Source organism: Melospiza georgiana, chromosome 4 (genome assembly GCF_028018845.1).
Source record: "Melospiza georgiana isolate bMelGeo1 chromosome 4, bMelGeo1.pri, whole genome shotgun sequence".
NCBI classification, from domain to species: Eukaryota; Metazoa; Chordata; class Aves; order Passeriformes; family Passerellidae; genus Melospiza; species Melospiza georgiana.
The window spans coordinates 20,772,632-20,789,651 of record NC_080433.1 but is presented as its reverse complement, the minus strand read 5'-3'; the positions used below and the strand labels follow the sequence as shown (position 1 = coordinate 20,789,651).

The 17,020-nt window shown below is 41.6% G+C and overlaps 1 protein-coding gene across 2 annotated transcripts in view; it reads right to left on the bottom strand.

The window, feature by feature from the left end:
- Positions 1–17,020, bottom strand: part of RASSF8 (Ras association domain family member 8) — a 74,899-nt gene that overhangs the window by 14,362 nt on the left and 43,517 nt on the right. For both annotated transcript variants that reach the window (XM_058023082.1, XM_058023081.1), the window contains one exon: positions 7,567–7,761. In XM_058023082.1, the coding sequence (XP_057879065.1) occupies positions 7,567–7,669 (103 nt within the window). In that variant the 5' untranslated portion in view covers positions 7,670–7,761. The remainder of the gene's footprint in view (positions 1–7,566; positions 7,762–17,020) is intronic.

The window sequence follows — 17,020 nt, the reverse complement described above, 5'->3', positions numbered from 1 at the left end:
CAAGCTCTGGACCCAAGTGCCCAGCCACTGTAGTCTTAGCTGGGGATTGATATAATTGATGTAATTTGCTAATTTAAACATAGATTCCATCACAATGAACAGTGATTAAACTAAAGAAATATAGGTACAAGTTAATCAACATTTTCAGACTCTCAAGAGGCAGACTTTTAAATTATACTCCATGAAGGTAGTAGGACATTACTCACTTCAAGCTCCTCTATATGCTTTAATCTTTGCAGCTGACACAGTAGACAGAGCAACCATTTCTGCTGCCAAAAATGAAAATGAAACTCCAAAGGAAAGCAGCAGTAGCAACACTCTTGGCAGGACTGTAACCTGGGAGGTCATCAATTCCCTTTTTCAGGACAGAAATGATTCATCCCATTACTCCCACCCAAAAGTCCATCATCCTCTACAAGCAAAGCATTTCAGGCACTATATTTATTTTGCTATGCAGGTAGTATTATATACCATGAAAAAATGTATCTGTGCCTTATCTTTGCCATCAGGCTACAAATATTAATGCCAAGCACCAAGCAAGATCCATCTTTCCATTAAGTGTCTCCCATGCTACAGCAGTGAGTCAGTGCAAGCAGGTGACTTTTTGCCCTGGTCTCACATCATTTCTGGGAAAAGTGGTGGGATGAGCAGTCTTAAACACTTAAGTACCTCTACTTCCCTAGAAAAGGGGTTGGGGTGGGCAGGAGCAGGTCTTTGTCACCAGAGGTTGTAGAATCATTTAGGCTGGAAAAGACTGCCAAGATCATTGAGCTCAAGCTGTGCCCAATGCCCACCTTGCCAGCCCAGAGCACTGAGTGCCACATCCAGTCATTCCCTGGACACCTCCAGGTATGGGGACACCACACCTCTCTGAGCAGCTCCTTCCAATGCTTAGCTACCTTTTCCATGAAGAAATTGCTGCTGATGTCCAACACAACCCTTCCCTGCACAGCTTGAGGCCGTTCCTCTTGTCCTGTCCCTTGTTCCCTGGGAACAGAGCCTGACTTCCTCTGGCTGCCTCCTCCTGTCAGGGACCTGTGCAGAGGCAAAAGGTCCCCCCTGAACCTCCTTCTCTCCAGGCTGAGCCTCCCCAGCTCCTTCAGCTGCTTCTCACAAGACTTGCTCCCAAACCCTTCCATGCACTCTTGCTCCCAGTTTCTCCTATGTCCCTGAGGCCACCAGGATGCACCCAGTGCAAGGGAAGCTCCCTGGCAGACACATTCCTAGCTCCCATTTTCCCCAGGGGTCCCATCACCTCTGCTGCACAGCAGCTGTGCCAAGAGTCTGCCCTGCAAAGCACCACTCTGGACAGTCTTGGGGAAAAAATGGTAAAAAAGAAAATGGTCACTTAAGACAGAAGTTTTAAGACAGCCACATTAAAAGAGACGTTGCACTAGTCTGTCTTGAGAACTGAATCTGAATGAGCACCCCAGACTTATCACAGTGCACAGTAAGAATAAAGACACTGTCACCTGCCTGCACACAGGCCTCCATGGAGGTAAAGCCACACCTGCCAACACTTGGCTCCAGCCAAACCCAGACTGCCCAGAGCACTGAACAATGCACATGGATACAGCTTTCTGACCCACCTGGTTTCCCAGAGACAGCCTTCCAGCCCTAGGCTGTCTTCCTCAACCAGGCAATGCAAAGAAAAAGTAATTGCATGTGGGGAAAATCTTCTAAGAACTCTTAATATGTGGAACACGTGGGTGAGAATGCTCTGCCTTACCAAAGGGACAACAGCATTAACTCCTGAATCATTAACAGCACTGACAGAAAAGTAATTGCCGGCAATTTTAATCAATCCAGGATGATTTGAATTCAGTATCTTTGAGATATGAAGCTGACATTTCATTTATTATGTGATACTTAAGTTAACGCTCACTGCAATTTAAAAAAAAATACCATTCTGGTTACCTGAAACTCATTAAATACTTAAGATTAAGAGGAAAAAAAAACCTTCAAAACAGAGGTTAGAGTTTGCATTACTCAGATTTCTTCACTCATGCTATGTTTTGCAACCACAGGTATGAAATACAATAGAAAATAAAGAGTGAGAGGAGTCCAGTCCTAGGAAGAAATATCCACAGAGATATACAGGCTCCATGGAAGGTCGGCTGAGTTCTCCAGGCACAGCCATCTCTCCATGTCTTTACCAGGGCTGAAGCCTTAGTTCATTACCATTATCCTGGCTCTCAAAAAAGGGTATGCAGAGGTTTATCACTACCTGACAGAACAAAGCTCTCAGTCACCACTTCATACTTTCAACTGCCTTTTTTCCAAGCACCCTGAGGTACCACACTTATTTTAGAGTTGTGTCCTAAATAGGTGAAACAATGGGGAAAATTTGGCTGAGGTCACACAGCAACACATGGCAAAGCACATAGAGCAGCCATAGAGAATCATTCTCAGTGAGGTTACTGTCAGCAGATTTCTGAACCAGAAAGTTTATATGATCACACCATGGGACCACCACAAAATTTCTTGTATTTATTATCCCTCTTAATGTCACTATTTGAGGGGGCAGAGAATGAAATCTTGGGGTTGAAAGAACACAAATTCTAAGCAGATCCTTAGCAGGGACACCTCCCACTATCCCAGGTTGCTCAGAGCCCCAACCTGCCTGGCCTAGAACACTTCCAGGGATGGGGCAGCCACAGCTTCTCTGGGCACCCTGTGCCAGGGCCTCAGCACCCTCTTAGGGAAGATTTTCTTCCTCATAACCAATCTAACCCTGCTCTCTGTCAGTGTGAAGCCATTGCCCTCTGTCCTGTCACTATATGGTTTTACAAAATAAGTGATTTGATCTTTCTGGATACAACTCTGGCTGAGCCCTACAATGCTCTAACACATGTTTGAGACAGCACTGACATTTTAATAAATACACTCCATTTATCTTTGAGGAAAAATACTCAACTAGAAGGAAAAAAAAAAGAGAACCCTGATGGCTGCATTTGTTTAATTTTAAAAAGAGACAGCTGTACTTCTTGTTCAGTGAAGTGCTGCTCATGATTCTCCAGCCAGAAGCACCAAAATCCACAGCACTATTTAAAGCAAGTCTGCCAATTTAATTATTTGCCACAGAAAATTACAGGGAGGAGGGCAGAAGGTTTCTTTTGGTAAGAAATTCAAGTTTCATGTTTCTAGACTGAAATATTCACTTCTTCGGAAAGAAACATGACATTCTGAGCAGAGGAGATGCATTGTAGGCTTCAAGGGTAAAAAAAAATCACAACAAATGCATTAAAATCCTCAGGGGGTCTGGAAGTGGGAGAGCAACACTTCTGAAGGAACAGGACAAGTATATTTGTGCCTGCACTATTTGTCACCACATTCCTTTGGAAGATTTTTTTATTTTTTGTGTTTGCATGGAAAATAACCAGTAAAAGCCAATTAAAAAAAAATCTATAGTTAAGCTCCATTTGCCTAACCATTAGCTAAAATGATTGACTCACTTTTTTAGGATACACCTGCTTTTCCCCTCACTATTATAATGACTATTTGAGAGGAGTCACTGTGCACTGTGAAAGAGACCTTTGGCTCTTTCATCTCCTCACACACAAAGTTTAAAAGTATCAACAACTCTCTTGTTACTTTTTTTCAGTTGTCCAAATTATGAACAGGAATCAAAATGACCAAGCAATGTTTATATGAAGCCATTCTGGTTTTCACAGAATGCACAAAAAACTTAGCAGAGGATGGGCTGTCAAATGCACATTTTTAAAAGAGACAAGGATGATCCTTGGAAAAGCTCATTTCTCCTGGCAGAAATATTTTTAAAACAAGACTCATGGTTCTCTATTTGAACTGGGTGCTGAGGTGTATTTTTGTTTTGGTGAAGGCTTTGTTTCTCATGATTAAACAATCTCTTCTCTTATTTGTATTTAAAAGCCAATTCTTTGTCACTGGCAAACAGTTTGAGTCAAAAAGAAAGCAGACGTAGATAAAACTCATAAAAGGTAGTATCAAGTGTTCTTTAAGATCCCAGTGAGAGATGACTTCACTCTCTGGAAACTTGTAACTGAATAGTTTTATGTCTGTCTTGAACAGAATTCCAGCGACCCGCCCTCCAGCTAAGGCAATTCCAACTCCTTCTAAGTTACAGATACAGACAATTTTAGTATCCAAAGTTATATCCAGCTGATATTATTCTCTCTTGTATTCAATAAATTACATACACATTTTTAAAAATAAGCTCTGTTGGGGCACCAAATGAGACAACTCTCCCCTTTTTTTTTCCTTTGGTTTTAAAGAATGAGACTGAGATTTAACTTCAGTTCATTTGAGACTGAGATTTAACTTCAATCCAAACAGAAATTAAAAAAAAAAAATCAAAAAGACAACCAACCAAAAACCCCCAAAATTCTTACTTGGGGTAGTCATTTCCTGTTCTGCGGTGATGAAGAGATTGGGCAGCAGGGGAAAGGGAAGGAGCTCACAGTGCAAGAACAGGTAACACAAGTGTTATTTATCAGGAGTACAGCCCCAGAGAGACACTTTTTACTGGAAGAGCTCCAATTTCTAAGGAATTAAGGAGCATTAGCCAGGCAACTTTTAGTGACAGAATGCCATGGCCAAAGGATTAGACACTGGCTATGGAACAGAACCTCTTACAAAGGCTCACAGCCCAGTGTAACTTGATTTTTTTAATGCTAAAATAGCCCCAGAACATAAAAAAAGAAAACAAAAGCAAACAAAAAAATTAAAAACAACAACAACAAAAAAATACCAGATGAAGAAGCTTTTGTATCCTGAAATTGTTATTGAATTTTCATGATATTGGGGAAGAGTTGGAAAGTGCATAGATGGAAATATTTTTGTTGCTTTTATCACAGCAGGAGATCAGGAGACAGGACCCTGCATTTGATCAAGTGACAGCAAAAGGCACTTTTTAAAATACAAAAAATTCCATTTAAGGACAGCACACCGACTGCCAGGGTGAGTGAACAGTGCTACAGTCAGGTCTCCACCCTTGTGTACATTCAGAACCCAGCTGCCCCTGGTCCTGAGCAACCTGCTCTGCCTGGCCCCACTCTGAGCAGCAGAGTTGGATACTGTCCAAAGGTGCCTTCTAACCACAGCTCTGTACTAATTTTGATTTTCCTCTTTTTGAAATACTGGACAAAGCTTTATTTTTCACGTGTTTAGAATAGAGGCAGCTTCATTTGTCTATGAGAAACTTCTAAACTATGGATGTCTTAATCCAGGTATCTTTGGCTTGTGCTTTCCTCAGTGGATATGGCTATAAAATAAGCCAATTTTCAGATATTCCAGACACTGCACTTGAAGAAAAGAATATATTTCTTGCAATTCACATTTCAGGCTCAGTAAAGAAGACTGTTTTTTGTGTGTTGTATGCTTTAAGTCAAGGATCTAGTAATAAACTGGAAGGCACAACAAAACAAAAGGAGTATCTCACAAACTTTACAGACAGACAAAATAATCCTGAGTGCAGCCAAGTTATGTGACTGCTGAAGGAGTCAGACAGCAAAGTGGAAAATCCCATCAGAGCCAAGCAAGGAGGAAGCCAGCTAAAACTGGCTACTTTCCACCCCCAAATGTCAGGTGAGAGTTGGAGGGATCCATTTTCAAAAATTCCCATTCAAATTCAAGTGACAATTCCTCCTGGTGAGCTGGGACCTAGAGCCAAATCACAGGGGCAGCCAGATGGTTCTGTCCTGATGAATGGCCTGAGAGGAGGGCTGGGAAAGCCCCCCCTGCCAAAGACACACAGGTGTAATTTATATGGTGCTTGATACTGTCCTGACTGTCCCAGCAAGAGGGGAATTGCTCTGGGGGTTTTCTACACAGGCTATTTGCCTTGGGAAGGAATTTCCACAGGATTATCTTGATTTGGCTCTGGTTGCAGCTGAAATTCATCTCAGCATGGAAGCAGTGTCGCCTGTCCCAGACAAACTGGTGACGTGTTACAGAAAAGGAAGTCTGCAGAGCTGACAAAACCTGGTGTGTGTTTCCAAGGCTGAGGGAGCCTTTACAGAGTTCAGGCTAATAACTGAGGATACAGAAGAAAACCCAAGGAGAAATTACACAGGACAACATTAAATTCCTGTCTAGAACTGGGAGTCTGACATTTCTGTGGGAGAAGGCAAAGGAAACAGAATGAAGAAATATTGAAAACAAAGTGAAGAACAAAAGTATCACAACCACTTCATTATTTATAAACATGTATCACTTAATCATGACTAGAAAATGATCAGAATTGTTTCTCAAAAATTTTGAGAATGCTTCTCCGCAGGCAGAAAATGAGATATGGAAGGAATTGACGAACCAATTACCATTAAACAAAAAGCTGCAACTAAACCAGTAAAGAAAGATTTAACTGTTAACATCAACTACAAGATTTGAGAGACAAACTGACTTTCTACAATTTTTAAAAGAAGCTTTAAAAGCTATTTGGTGCATATAAATAAGCACATGCTAGCATTTTGTTCAAATCTTCCTACTAAAGTATAAAATAAATAAATGTCAGTCTTCCACTCCATCAGATATAAGCAGATGGAAATTATGTTTAGAAGTTTAACATTTAAATAAATAAACATCAATTTCAGAGAAATTGACTTTGTGCTTACAGGGAGAATACCTTGCTGACATTCGCAGATCTAACTTTCTATTAGAAAATCATTATTCTCAAACTGAGTCAGACTGCTAATACAATCTTGCAAAATTGCTGGCATACTGAAAAATGCAGAAGCTCACCTTTAAACTATTCATTTTAGGTAAAACATAGATTTTAAAATTAATAGTGTTGTGTAATAATACTATTTATTAATAGTATTATTATATAATATATAGTGTATAGTATTATTGATAGTACTATAATATACTAAATTTAAACAGTATGTAAAGCAATTTATAACATTTTAGGGAAGAATAGGTATCAGCATAGAAATACTGATGGGATAAGGCTGAGGCTTATTCAGGATGCCCTTAATCACTGAGAAATATCTAACAAGACTTTCCCGTGATGGAGCCTGAAAGATTTTATTTTTCTCTTCTAAACTGCTCAGCAAAGGGATAACAGTGTAAAGACTGCCAAGATACCTTTTCATGAGCAGTGAGTTATGTGCTATGCAGGAGTCAGAGGAGACCCTGAAGGATCTATTTCATTGATCTATACTATTCCCAGTATAGCTAAAGATACTTACAGTGGGTATAATTTCAACAAACTTCATTAGCCAACCAATTATATTGAACTGCCAATTATATTTTTGAACAACCAGTTCTATTTTCTTTGGTACTCAATATTGACAGTTTAGCACCTTCCTTAGTCCAGGCTTCATTTACAACAAGCAATGACAGCATAATAATTATTACAGAGAGAATAAATTTTTACTGAAGGGAAGGTTATAGATTTCAAAATGTTTCTTTTCTGTCTTTTCGGTCTCTCTCTGGCAGGTGAAAAATCCAAGGTTTACATTTACACTGCAAGATTATGCCACTGTGCACTGCATTTCCTGCTCTGCTGGTACCCAGTGCTCCCCCACCTCCCCTGGGTTTAGCTTCACACAGAAAGCTTCACCCCACTTCCCACGTGGCAATACTCACCAATAGCCTGAGCAAGGGCTATCACAACTTCCTGGCATGTTGTGACTTCGGTGACCCCACACACGATTCTCTGCACTCCATCCACCCATACTTTGAGCTCCATGGTTCACCAGATCATCCAAGAGCCATGAATGCAAACCAGTCAAGTCATTCTTGCAGCTGCACCACAGACATGCAGCTGACTTCCTGCAGCAGCTGCAACAGAGAAAAATCCAGGTCTTAGAACAAAGCATCACCAATTTGAAATGTTAACAACCTCACCTCGACATCTATCAGGTAGAAGAGGCAACACAACCTCCTTGCTTTGAAAACAACAAGAGGAACCACATATTGATGCATTTGGGGTGCAGAGTGGCTGGAAAGTGCCCAGCAGAAAAGGACAGTGGGTGCTGGTCAACAGCAGCTGAAGATGAGCCAGCTGTGCCCAGCTGGGCAGGAGGGTCACTGGCACCTGGGCTGGGCCAGCAATGGTGTGGCCAGCAGGGACAGGGCAGAGACTGTGCCCCTGCTGTGGGCACTGGGGAGGCCTCACCTCAAATCTGTGTCCAGTTCCAGGCTTCTCACTTCAGGAAGGACATGGAGGGTCTGGAGCATGTCCAGGGAAGGGAACAGAGCTGGGAAAGGGGCTGGAGCACAAGTCTGATGAGGAGCAGCTGAGGGAGCTGGGAAAGGGGCTCAGCCTGGAGAAAAGGAGGCTCAGGGGGAACCTTCTGGCTCTCCACATCTCCCTGACAGGGCTCTGCTCCCAGGGAACAGCCTCAAGTTGTGCCAGAGGAGGCTCAGATTGAATATCCGCAGGAATTTAATAATGTAAGGTTTGTCAAGCACTGGAAGGAGTTGCCAGGGAGGTTTGTAGTCCCTACTGCTGGAGGTGTCCAAGAAAAGACTGGATGTGGCACTCAGTGCTCTGGGCTGGGTGACAAGGTGGGGATTGGGTACAGGTTGGACTTGGTGTTCTTGTCCAACCTCAATAATTCTATGGTTGCATTCTAGGATCCCATGCTATAACAATGTCTACCTCTTCTGCAGACTTACCCAAAGCTTCATTACAGTTTATTTCCAGAAATGTTACGAGTTGTTACAAAAAGAGCACCCAGAGAAAAAACACTAAATAAACAACTCCAGAACAAACTAATAACAGTTTCCAGTAACAGATGCCCCTACTCCTTTATTTGCTGCCTGAAAGTTTCCAGGGACTAGTGAGTAGCATTCAGTATTAGTTCAATAATTTCTAGCAGGTGGAGCTGCAGAAAAACAAGAGGGAAACATTTTTAATTACAGCCATCTATGAGAGTCCAACTTTTGTCTCCCTGCAGAAGCAGCTGAAGGTTCCTATTCCCAAAAAACCCATGCATTTTGTACCAGAACCCAGAGAGCAAAGCGAGCAGACAGATTGCTTCTCTCTCCCTCTAAAACAAAAAGATGCATCAGGGAAAGTGTTCTAGGGGTGGTTTGACCCCTGCCAGCACTGTGCTGGCTCTGTGAGGAACCAGATGTTGTCTAATATCTTTTCCTAGGTTTTTCCATAGGCTCTGCAATGATACTACGCAAAAAATTTTGTAGTAAACTCACTAAAATTTGTTGTCTTCAAAAGATGGAACGCTCCCTCAAAAAAAACAAAACAAAACAAAACAAAAACCAAAAAAAAACCAAAAAGCCACTAAGCTACCAATAATGATGATTAAATCTTAGAAAAAACCAGAAACTAACAAGAAAGCAAACACCCAAAAACCACCTACAAGCCAACCAACAAGAAAAAACCAAACTCAAATAAAGAAAACCCAATGAGACATCTGGGCTGCTTAGGCAGATACAGGGAAAATAAATAGTGATAATACAATAAAAGAAGCTCATGTATTCAGGTAATCCCATATGGATAAAAGGATAAAACTAAAGACAATATATTTGAAGAATTAAGTACCAGGAAAATGTGTAACAGAGAGATGGAGTATAAGAAATCTGAAAATTAGGGGAGATTAGTGAAGACAGGCAGGGTGGGGTTACACAAGAAACATGGAATCAGATGATGCTGACGGATTGAACAGAACTGCACCACATGGAGGCAGAAATGGTGCAGAGAACACTGCACAAATACCAAGTGTGTTCACATTTACAGTGTAACCAGAGCTGCTTTCTCCTGGGGATGTGAACATCTCTTCCTGCATCTAAAAGATGCACCACTGCAGCCCCCAAGCTAGAGGGTAAAAATGACTGCCCATCTACAACCAAACAGTTCACCCAGCAGGTGACAAACACTGACACAGGATGCAGAGGACACCTGGAAGATCCTCACCTGACAGGCTGGGGTAGCAACAACCTCAGAGCCTGTTAGAGCCCCACCACACCAACAGGATGAGCTTTAGCAGAAAAGCACTAAGCAGTAAAGTCAGGCCAGCAAACACCTCCAAAATACTGCCCAAAGCTACCTGTTCAGGAGTATATGTAAAGTTTGTAAGTAAAACAAGATCTCAAATGGAGCTGCGCATTCAATAGAAAAGTGATCACTTTTAAGAATATTGACATATATAGAAATAGTCTTTTGAGACATGAACAAGAACCTGAAAACCCAAAGAGGTTTTGATAAACATTCTCCCACATAAAATTAGGTAATTCAAAGAAAATTTCCATCTGCACAAGCATTAACCATGTACAAACACAGAAACACTTTGCTCAGGTTCACACCATTTTAATGTACCAATAAATTAAGCAGAAGAAAATCTTTTACCGGCCTGTAACATAGCAGTGACTGAGAAAACACCTCAGAGGCCTCATCAGTGACCTCTGCTATTTATTCTTGGACCAGCTGTCTTCACAAATAAACAGACCTCACATTCCAAGCCCAGTTGTAAGGAACTTTATTAATTAACTTAATAACTTGCTGAGGGTTGAACAGTTCAGATTTCCTGGCACCGACCAAGCCATCTCTCCATGTGACAACGCACACGTCAGCAAAGCATCCGACAGCTCTAATTGTTTTTCTGTCTGTCAACATCCAAAGTATTATCTCAATTTAGCAAGCCAGCAAATGCATTTTTCCCCCAGTCAGCACACAATGTACAGTCTTGTGCTCAGTGCAGATCAGGTTTGGTCATTTGTTTTCCTACAGTCCATCTTTAAAAAAAGCAAAGACTAAAGAGAAGCATCATATAATAAGGAAATATTTGCTGACACTTCCAAGTTTGAAGAAAGCATTCACCAAAGCTGCAAATGATCTGGACAAAGTGCCTTTGAATCAGTTCAAGCTCAGGGAAAACATTCCCATTCATTTCTTACAGGACAAATAGTTTTAATAGACCAAATAGGATTAAGAATTTGTGGTACGTGCATCCCTCAGACCACAGGCAGGGCTGAATTAAAGGAGTGTGTTAATGAAAGGGCTGCCCAGGTGGAGTCCCCATCCCTGGAGGTGTTCACAGAACAATTGGATGTGGCACTCAGTGCTCTGGTTTAGCTGACAAGGCGGGGATCAATCAATTAGCTGTCAAGGTGGGTCTCAGTGATCTCAGAGAGCTTTTCCTCCATGGATTCTGGGATTCCATGAGCCCCACAAGAGCTCACAGATTCCCTTTTAGAGACCTGCCACTAGGAACATACACTCACATGAGAAATGTAACATCTCTGGGCTGAAATCACTGTGTCTTGTTAGAGTTTCTAAGCAAAGCTCATGTACACTAAGTTAAACAGATCTAGGACTGGTTTGGTTTCTAGGATTATGCAGTAGAAGTCCACAGAGAGGTCTGGAAACCAGAAAATTTTCTGGCCACGTGCTTATCTCTGCTTCCCAAATATAATAACTCTGTAGCACTGTTTCATTAGTCTTTGGTTTTACTTCATAGGTATTCTGTTCTTTACCCGCTCTTAGTTAACTTTCATACCAGTAAAAGCTGATTTGCCTCCCCACTGATGGTCATCTGACAGCTCCAAATATATTTCTCAACCTGAAATCTGTGCCCATAATGCACATTGTGCTTTTATCTTTGAGGAGGCAAAATAAGCCTTACCTCTAACACTGTGCAAATTTCTTTCTGAAACCAGTGGAAGGACTGGGGGGGGAAAAAAAAAAATCTCACTTCAGGTTTCTCAATCCCATGAGTTCAAAACCAGTTCACCTTATGCATATTAATTTCAGCAATGACTGGGAACAGGAATGCAAAACTAATTTAGAGAGGCACGCAAGCCAAAGCACGCCTGTGATCACAGCTTTTCCCCAGTTTGCCAGCCATCAGCTCCACAGCCACACACAGTTGTGCTTGGAACCAAGCACTGGAAATCTGGCATTCCACAGCTACTTCCTTCCCCCACTTCTACATTAACTTGCCTGAAGCTTCCTCAATTACCTTGTTTACCATGCATTAAGCATTTTCTCTAAATTCCCCTTTTATCCTAATTGGCAGATGGTATCTCACTCTTTCAGGTATTTGTTCAGTTTTTAAGTGTGAAGAAAATCCAACATATATACATACACACATACACACAAATGTATATACAGTATATATATATGTGCTACTATTTAGCTACCTCTCCACAACTTGTTTATAGAGAAATATAGAAAAGGCTGAAGCTTCACAAAAGACAAACAGATCAGACTAACTGCAAAGGACATTTTTAGCATTTAAGAAGAAACAACATTCGAAGCAGATGCTTGCAAGACATCTTGCCATAAGCGTTAAGTCACAAGGAAACCTGAGAGCTAAAATCAAGATGCTGATTTCACCTCATTTCTACTTTTTACAAGGTTCACACTGCCTGGAAGCATTATGCACCTCAAAAATCAGGGCTAAAATCCTGCTGCAGCAGAATTTTGTCCAACCAGTTCAGCGACTTTCTGTAGTCCCAGCAAGTCACCAGCATGTTGTTTAGTACACTTGAAAGTCAGGGTGCTTTCATTTGTAATTAGCAATAACCAATCATCATTTGGAGTTTCGCATTTACCCTTTATTTTTCATTCCCTGTGCACTATGGCCAAGTTGTGCTCCTTGTTTTTCCCTACTATGACACCAGGTAGGGCCCTGGACAAACAGGCAGCTTGTTCCACCCATGCTGTGAGCCATTAATAACAATAATTACTCAGTGCTAATAAGGCTTGATTGGAAAATACCAAACAAACGAGCACAAAGAAGCCAGTCCAGCTACCCAGAAAGTTTACAAGCCATCCAGAAGAGCATGAACAGGGATGCATTTGGAAGGTCTTCCCAACCAGAAGAATCCAGGTACAGAGCCAAGGAACATTTTCCAGATGAAGTTAACTGCAAATAGAGAATTGGCTACTGGAAATAAACTCCCTAGTATTTACCAAAAAGCCTCCTCCTTTAGACTGATGAAGAAGAAATATCCTAGAAAATATGCAGCTTCCCATCAATAAATGGGCAAAAATATTTCATGTCAGGTTCAAGTAAAAAATATGCGGTAAAAGTCTTCTGCAGGCAAAACTTCTACTGAAAGGAACAGGTTGTGGGTTTGAAATCAGCCCATGGCTTTCTTTGAAAGAAGAGTGTTTACACAGAGCTTTATTTGTGGGACTCACCCTCGTGGAGGTTATTCTTTTGCTACTCCAGAAGAATGCTCTGAGATAATAAGCACTGCTTGAAACAAATAAACCAGAGGTCCCACAACCATGACAGTGTTGAGAACAAGCTTGAGAGAGAATTTAGGACCAAGGAATTTTCCTCCATGAGACTGGCCTAAAGATGTTCTGACATCTCTGTCAAACAGGTCAAAATCCTGATGCCACAAGTGATATCTAAACACACACCACACACACCCTCTCACCTGTGGGAGGACAGCACAGCACCAACACAGGAGTTTGTACAAGCACTGATGTGCAGCCAGCTTGCTGTGTGTTTCTGGCAACAAATGCTGCACGAAATCTTATCTCTGGATAACCCAAAATTCCCCAAGTTGCAGTTTCCCAGACAAATTACCCGTTGACTTCCATCCAGGAACCCTCCACTGCCTAGAACATGAACTGCTGCTTGCACTGCAGTTTCTCCTGCTGCAATACAGCTAACAATTTGGTGGGAAAAAATGAGGAAAAGAAACATTGTTCTGAAGCACAGAATGCTACAGCTGGTATTTTGCTTAATTATAGAACATTTCTGACCTCTCCCTGAGCTACAATCTCTCCTTGAGCTGCAATCTTTACAGCACAGAAAAAACAAATTGTCTCTTCTCTTTGTAATGGTGAGAATTAGCTAGAAGGAATTAACTTGTGTTCTTTTGGGGATGGAGAAGTGAGAGGAGGAGGTAAAGCATTCATCCACACTTCTTGTCTGCTCTTACAAAGATACACTTTGTTAATGGCAGCTATTCAGTTATTACCTGAAATAATTCTTCCATTTTGAAAATTTTATTTTTGGCTTCAGCATTTTAATTCTAAGACTGATCTCTGACTTCAGCAAGTGTGTTAAGCCTTTAGGACATGTTCCTGCACAGTGTTTTAATCTAAATCACGTGTGACAATGTGAAGAAACCAGAGACACAACTCAGTAAAGATTTAACTGCAGCACAGCACAAAGCATTCATCCCAACCTGGGATACAGGTGATGACATAGCTACAAACCTTCACCATTATTAACTGTGTCTAAAATTCTCATGGCCTTCATAGAACAGTGAGTTCCAACAGCTGTCACAAACACAGATTGATGGCTGCAGTGATGGTGCTCCCATCAATCTGTAACACTTTGTATCTTTGGAGCTACCAGGCTTGACCCAACTGTGCTGCAAAATATTTTCAAATCCCCACAAAATACTGGAAAGGAAGCAAGCCAGCAGGTAAGCCAGGGAAACAGATGGCTTACTAAAGTTCCTTTGTATTTGGTCACTGCTGAGAGCACAACCTTGCATTTTTAACAGTAAGTTTCACACTCTTGCACTTGAATTAATCAACAGGAACAACAACTCTGAAATTAATACTCTCCTTTCCCTAAGATTAGATATAAAAAGCATCTGAACTCCACATGGACTGTGGCATAAAAACCCAAGGGTGTTTTGGAAATGGTGACAGCACTCAAGTCAGAGTTTCAAGGATCTCTGCTTCTATTAGATTCCAGTCAGAGGGTTTCTAAAGCAGAAATTTAAACATTTATAACTTAAGAACATTATATTTAGGATATGTACCAGCAAATCAAAAAAATGTCTGATGCAGCACTTCTTTCAGCTCTTGAGACCGCATTTACTGTGGTACAAGCATGAATTCAATTCAAGCAGGTTTACTCACTAAATCCCAACCCTGAGTCTGTTTCAGGGCTAGGACTGAAGTATCACCTTCATTTTACACACAGCACTCCTTTACCTCATTCTCTGGTTTAGCTACTAACCAAAGTGGCGAGTAGGAAACATCACAATCCTAGGGAGGCAGGATTGAGTGGATTCATCCAGAAAGCCTCACTGGCAAACACTGTTGTAGGAAGGGCTGGATCATAGAAGTACACAATGGTCTAAGTTCAAAGGGACCTTAAAGCCCATCCAGTTCCAACCTCTGCCATGGGCAGGGACACCTTCCACTATCCCAGGTGCTCTGAGCCTCATCCAGACTGGCCTTGGACACTGCCAGGGATGGGGCAGCCACAGCTGCTCTGGGCAATGATGGCTCACAGGGAAGAATTTCTTCCCAATATCCAATCTAAACCCACACTCTGTCAGTGGGATGTCATTCCCTCTTGTCCTGTCACTCCAGGCCCTTGTAAAGGGGATCTTCATCTTTGCTGTGGGCTCCCTTCAGGCACTGCAAGGCCACAGTGAGGTCACCCCAAAGCCTTCTCTTCTCCAGGTTGAACAATCCCAATTCCCTCAGCCTTTCCTCCCAGCAGAGCTGCTCCATCCCTCTGATCCCCTTGGTGTCCCTGCTCTGGCCTGGCTCCAGCGGGATAGCTGGTGGCAGCACAGCAGAGGTTCAGAAAGCAGCTGGGACAGATTTATTCTGTGGCACAGGAATATCCTTTTCCAGATATGTTAGCCAAGGACCCTGCACTGCATATAAATGCTGTGACAAACAGCTCAAAAAAAGACATGTGCATTAAATAAACATCTCCTGATTCATCATCTCAGTTAACAGGCAGACATTTACTGCACTGTAATGTCTTCCAAAGCTGTGTAAGTATTTGTTCCTCGTTAGTAGCAAATATATAGTGCATTTGAGAAAACAGCTTTATTACACACCACTTTATTAACAAACAGCAGCATTAGGTGGAAGTCACATCTGTACCTCTCTAATATGGTCTAAATAGCGTGTGGGAGTGAAAGAAAACAAAGAGCAGAGAAATAAGCAAGCTGGTTCATTGCAGGGGAAATATTTATACAAAAGCTACAATATACACACACCTTACTTCAAAGTTGCCTTAGACCTCAAGATGCCCTGGCTTCAAAGGAGACAAAATAGGTCATTCTCCAAGCTGGTTCCAAGGAAGACACAGCTCCACCCGCTCAACTTTTCCCCTCTCCCTTCACGGCTTGTCCACAAACACTCACACCCAGCTGAGGGACTCAAGACATTCATGTGTAATTGCCAATATTTACACTAATGAGGCAATGAGCTCATCTGCTCCCTCTTGGCAAGACCTGCATTAACTCTTGGTTTTGAAGGGCTGAATCTGTTCTCTACATTTCACTCAAGCCCAGCATTTGCTTTGTCATTTGACTACAGCCACCCTGAGTCTCAGCTGTCACAGAGATGTTTCCTGCACCTCATACGCGAGCTGAGGGCAAAATAAAAAAAAAAAAACAAAACAAACCACCCCTCGCAAAAAAAAAAGGCAAAGAAACTTGTAACACTTCCCACATTTCAAGATATGGACCAAAACACAACACCTTCTTCCTCTGTATTGTGGTTAACCTTGCATACAAATGAGCCCATGTCTCCCCTTCCAAGTTTGCACTGAAGGATGTACAAAATAAAATACATCCTGCAACTGAAATCTACTTAAATTTGAATTAATAGAAGTCTTAAAAGTCAGTTAAGCACATGGTTTAAAGCCATGGTATGACATCATTACTGAAATCTCACTGTAATGAAATGCAATTTCTGAAACAGAAACAAGGTGAGGAACTTCCAACTTCAGCAACATAACTGTTCCAAGAAATTATAATCTCAAAGCTTTATTCAGTGAGCAGCTACATTATTCATTAAACATTACCTAAGAAATTTCAAGTTGCTCTCCTGGCAACCTAGAAAAGTCTGCAAGACAGAACAGAACTTATTACTATGAGGAGTCTTCAAACAGTTAAGCAAGATAAGTGAGTGGGGGGAACCCATCATGTTCTAAAATTTACACTTGGCTGTGCTTACTTCCATATTTCCCCAGGCACAAAAGAACTTCTTTGCTTCTTCTATTCTCTATTTATAGGACTCAGCTGGATCACTTCAGTATTTCCCCTCTCTTGACAATTGTGAGCTTGGCTAATTTTATTAGAGCAAAATCTGAGGTAATCATAACACATAGCAATAGACTATGGGCTG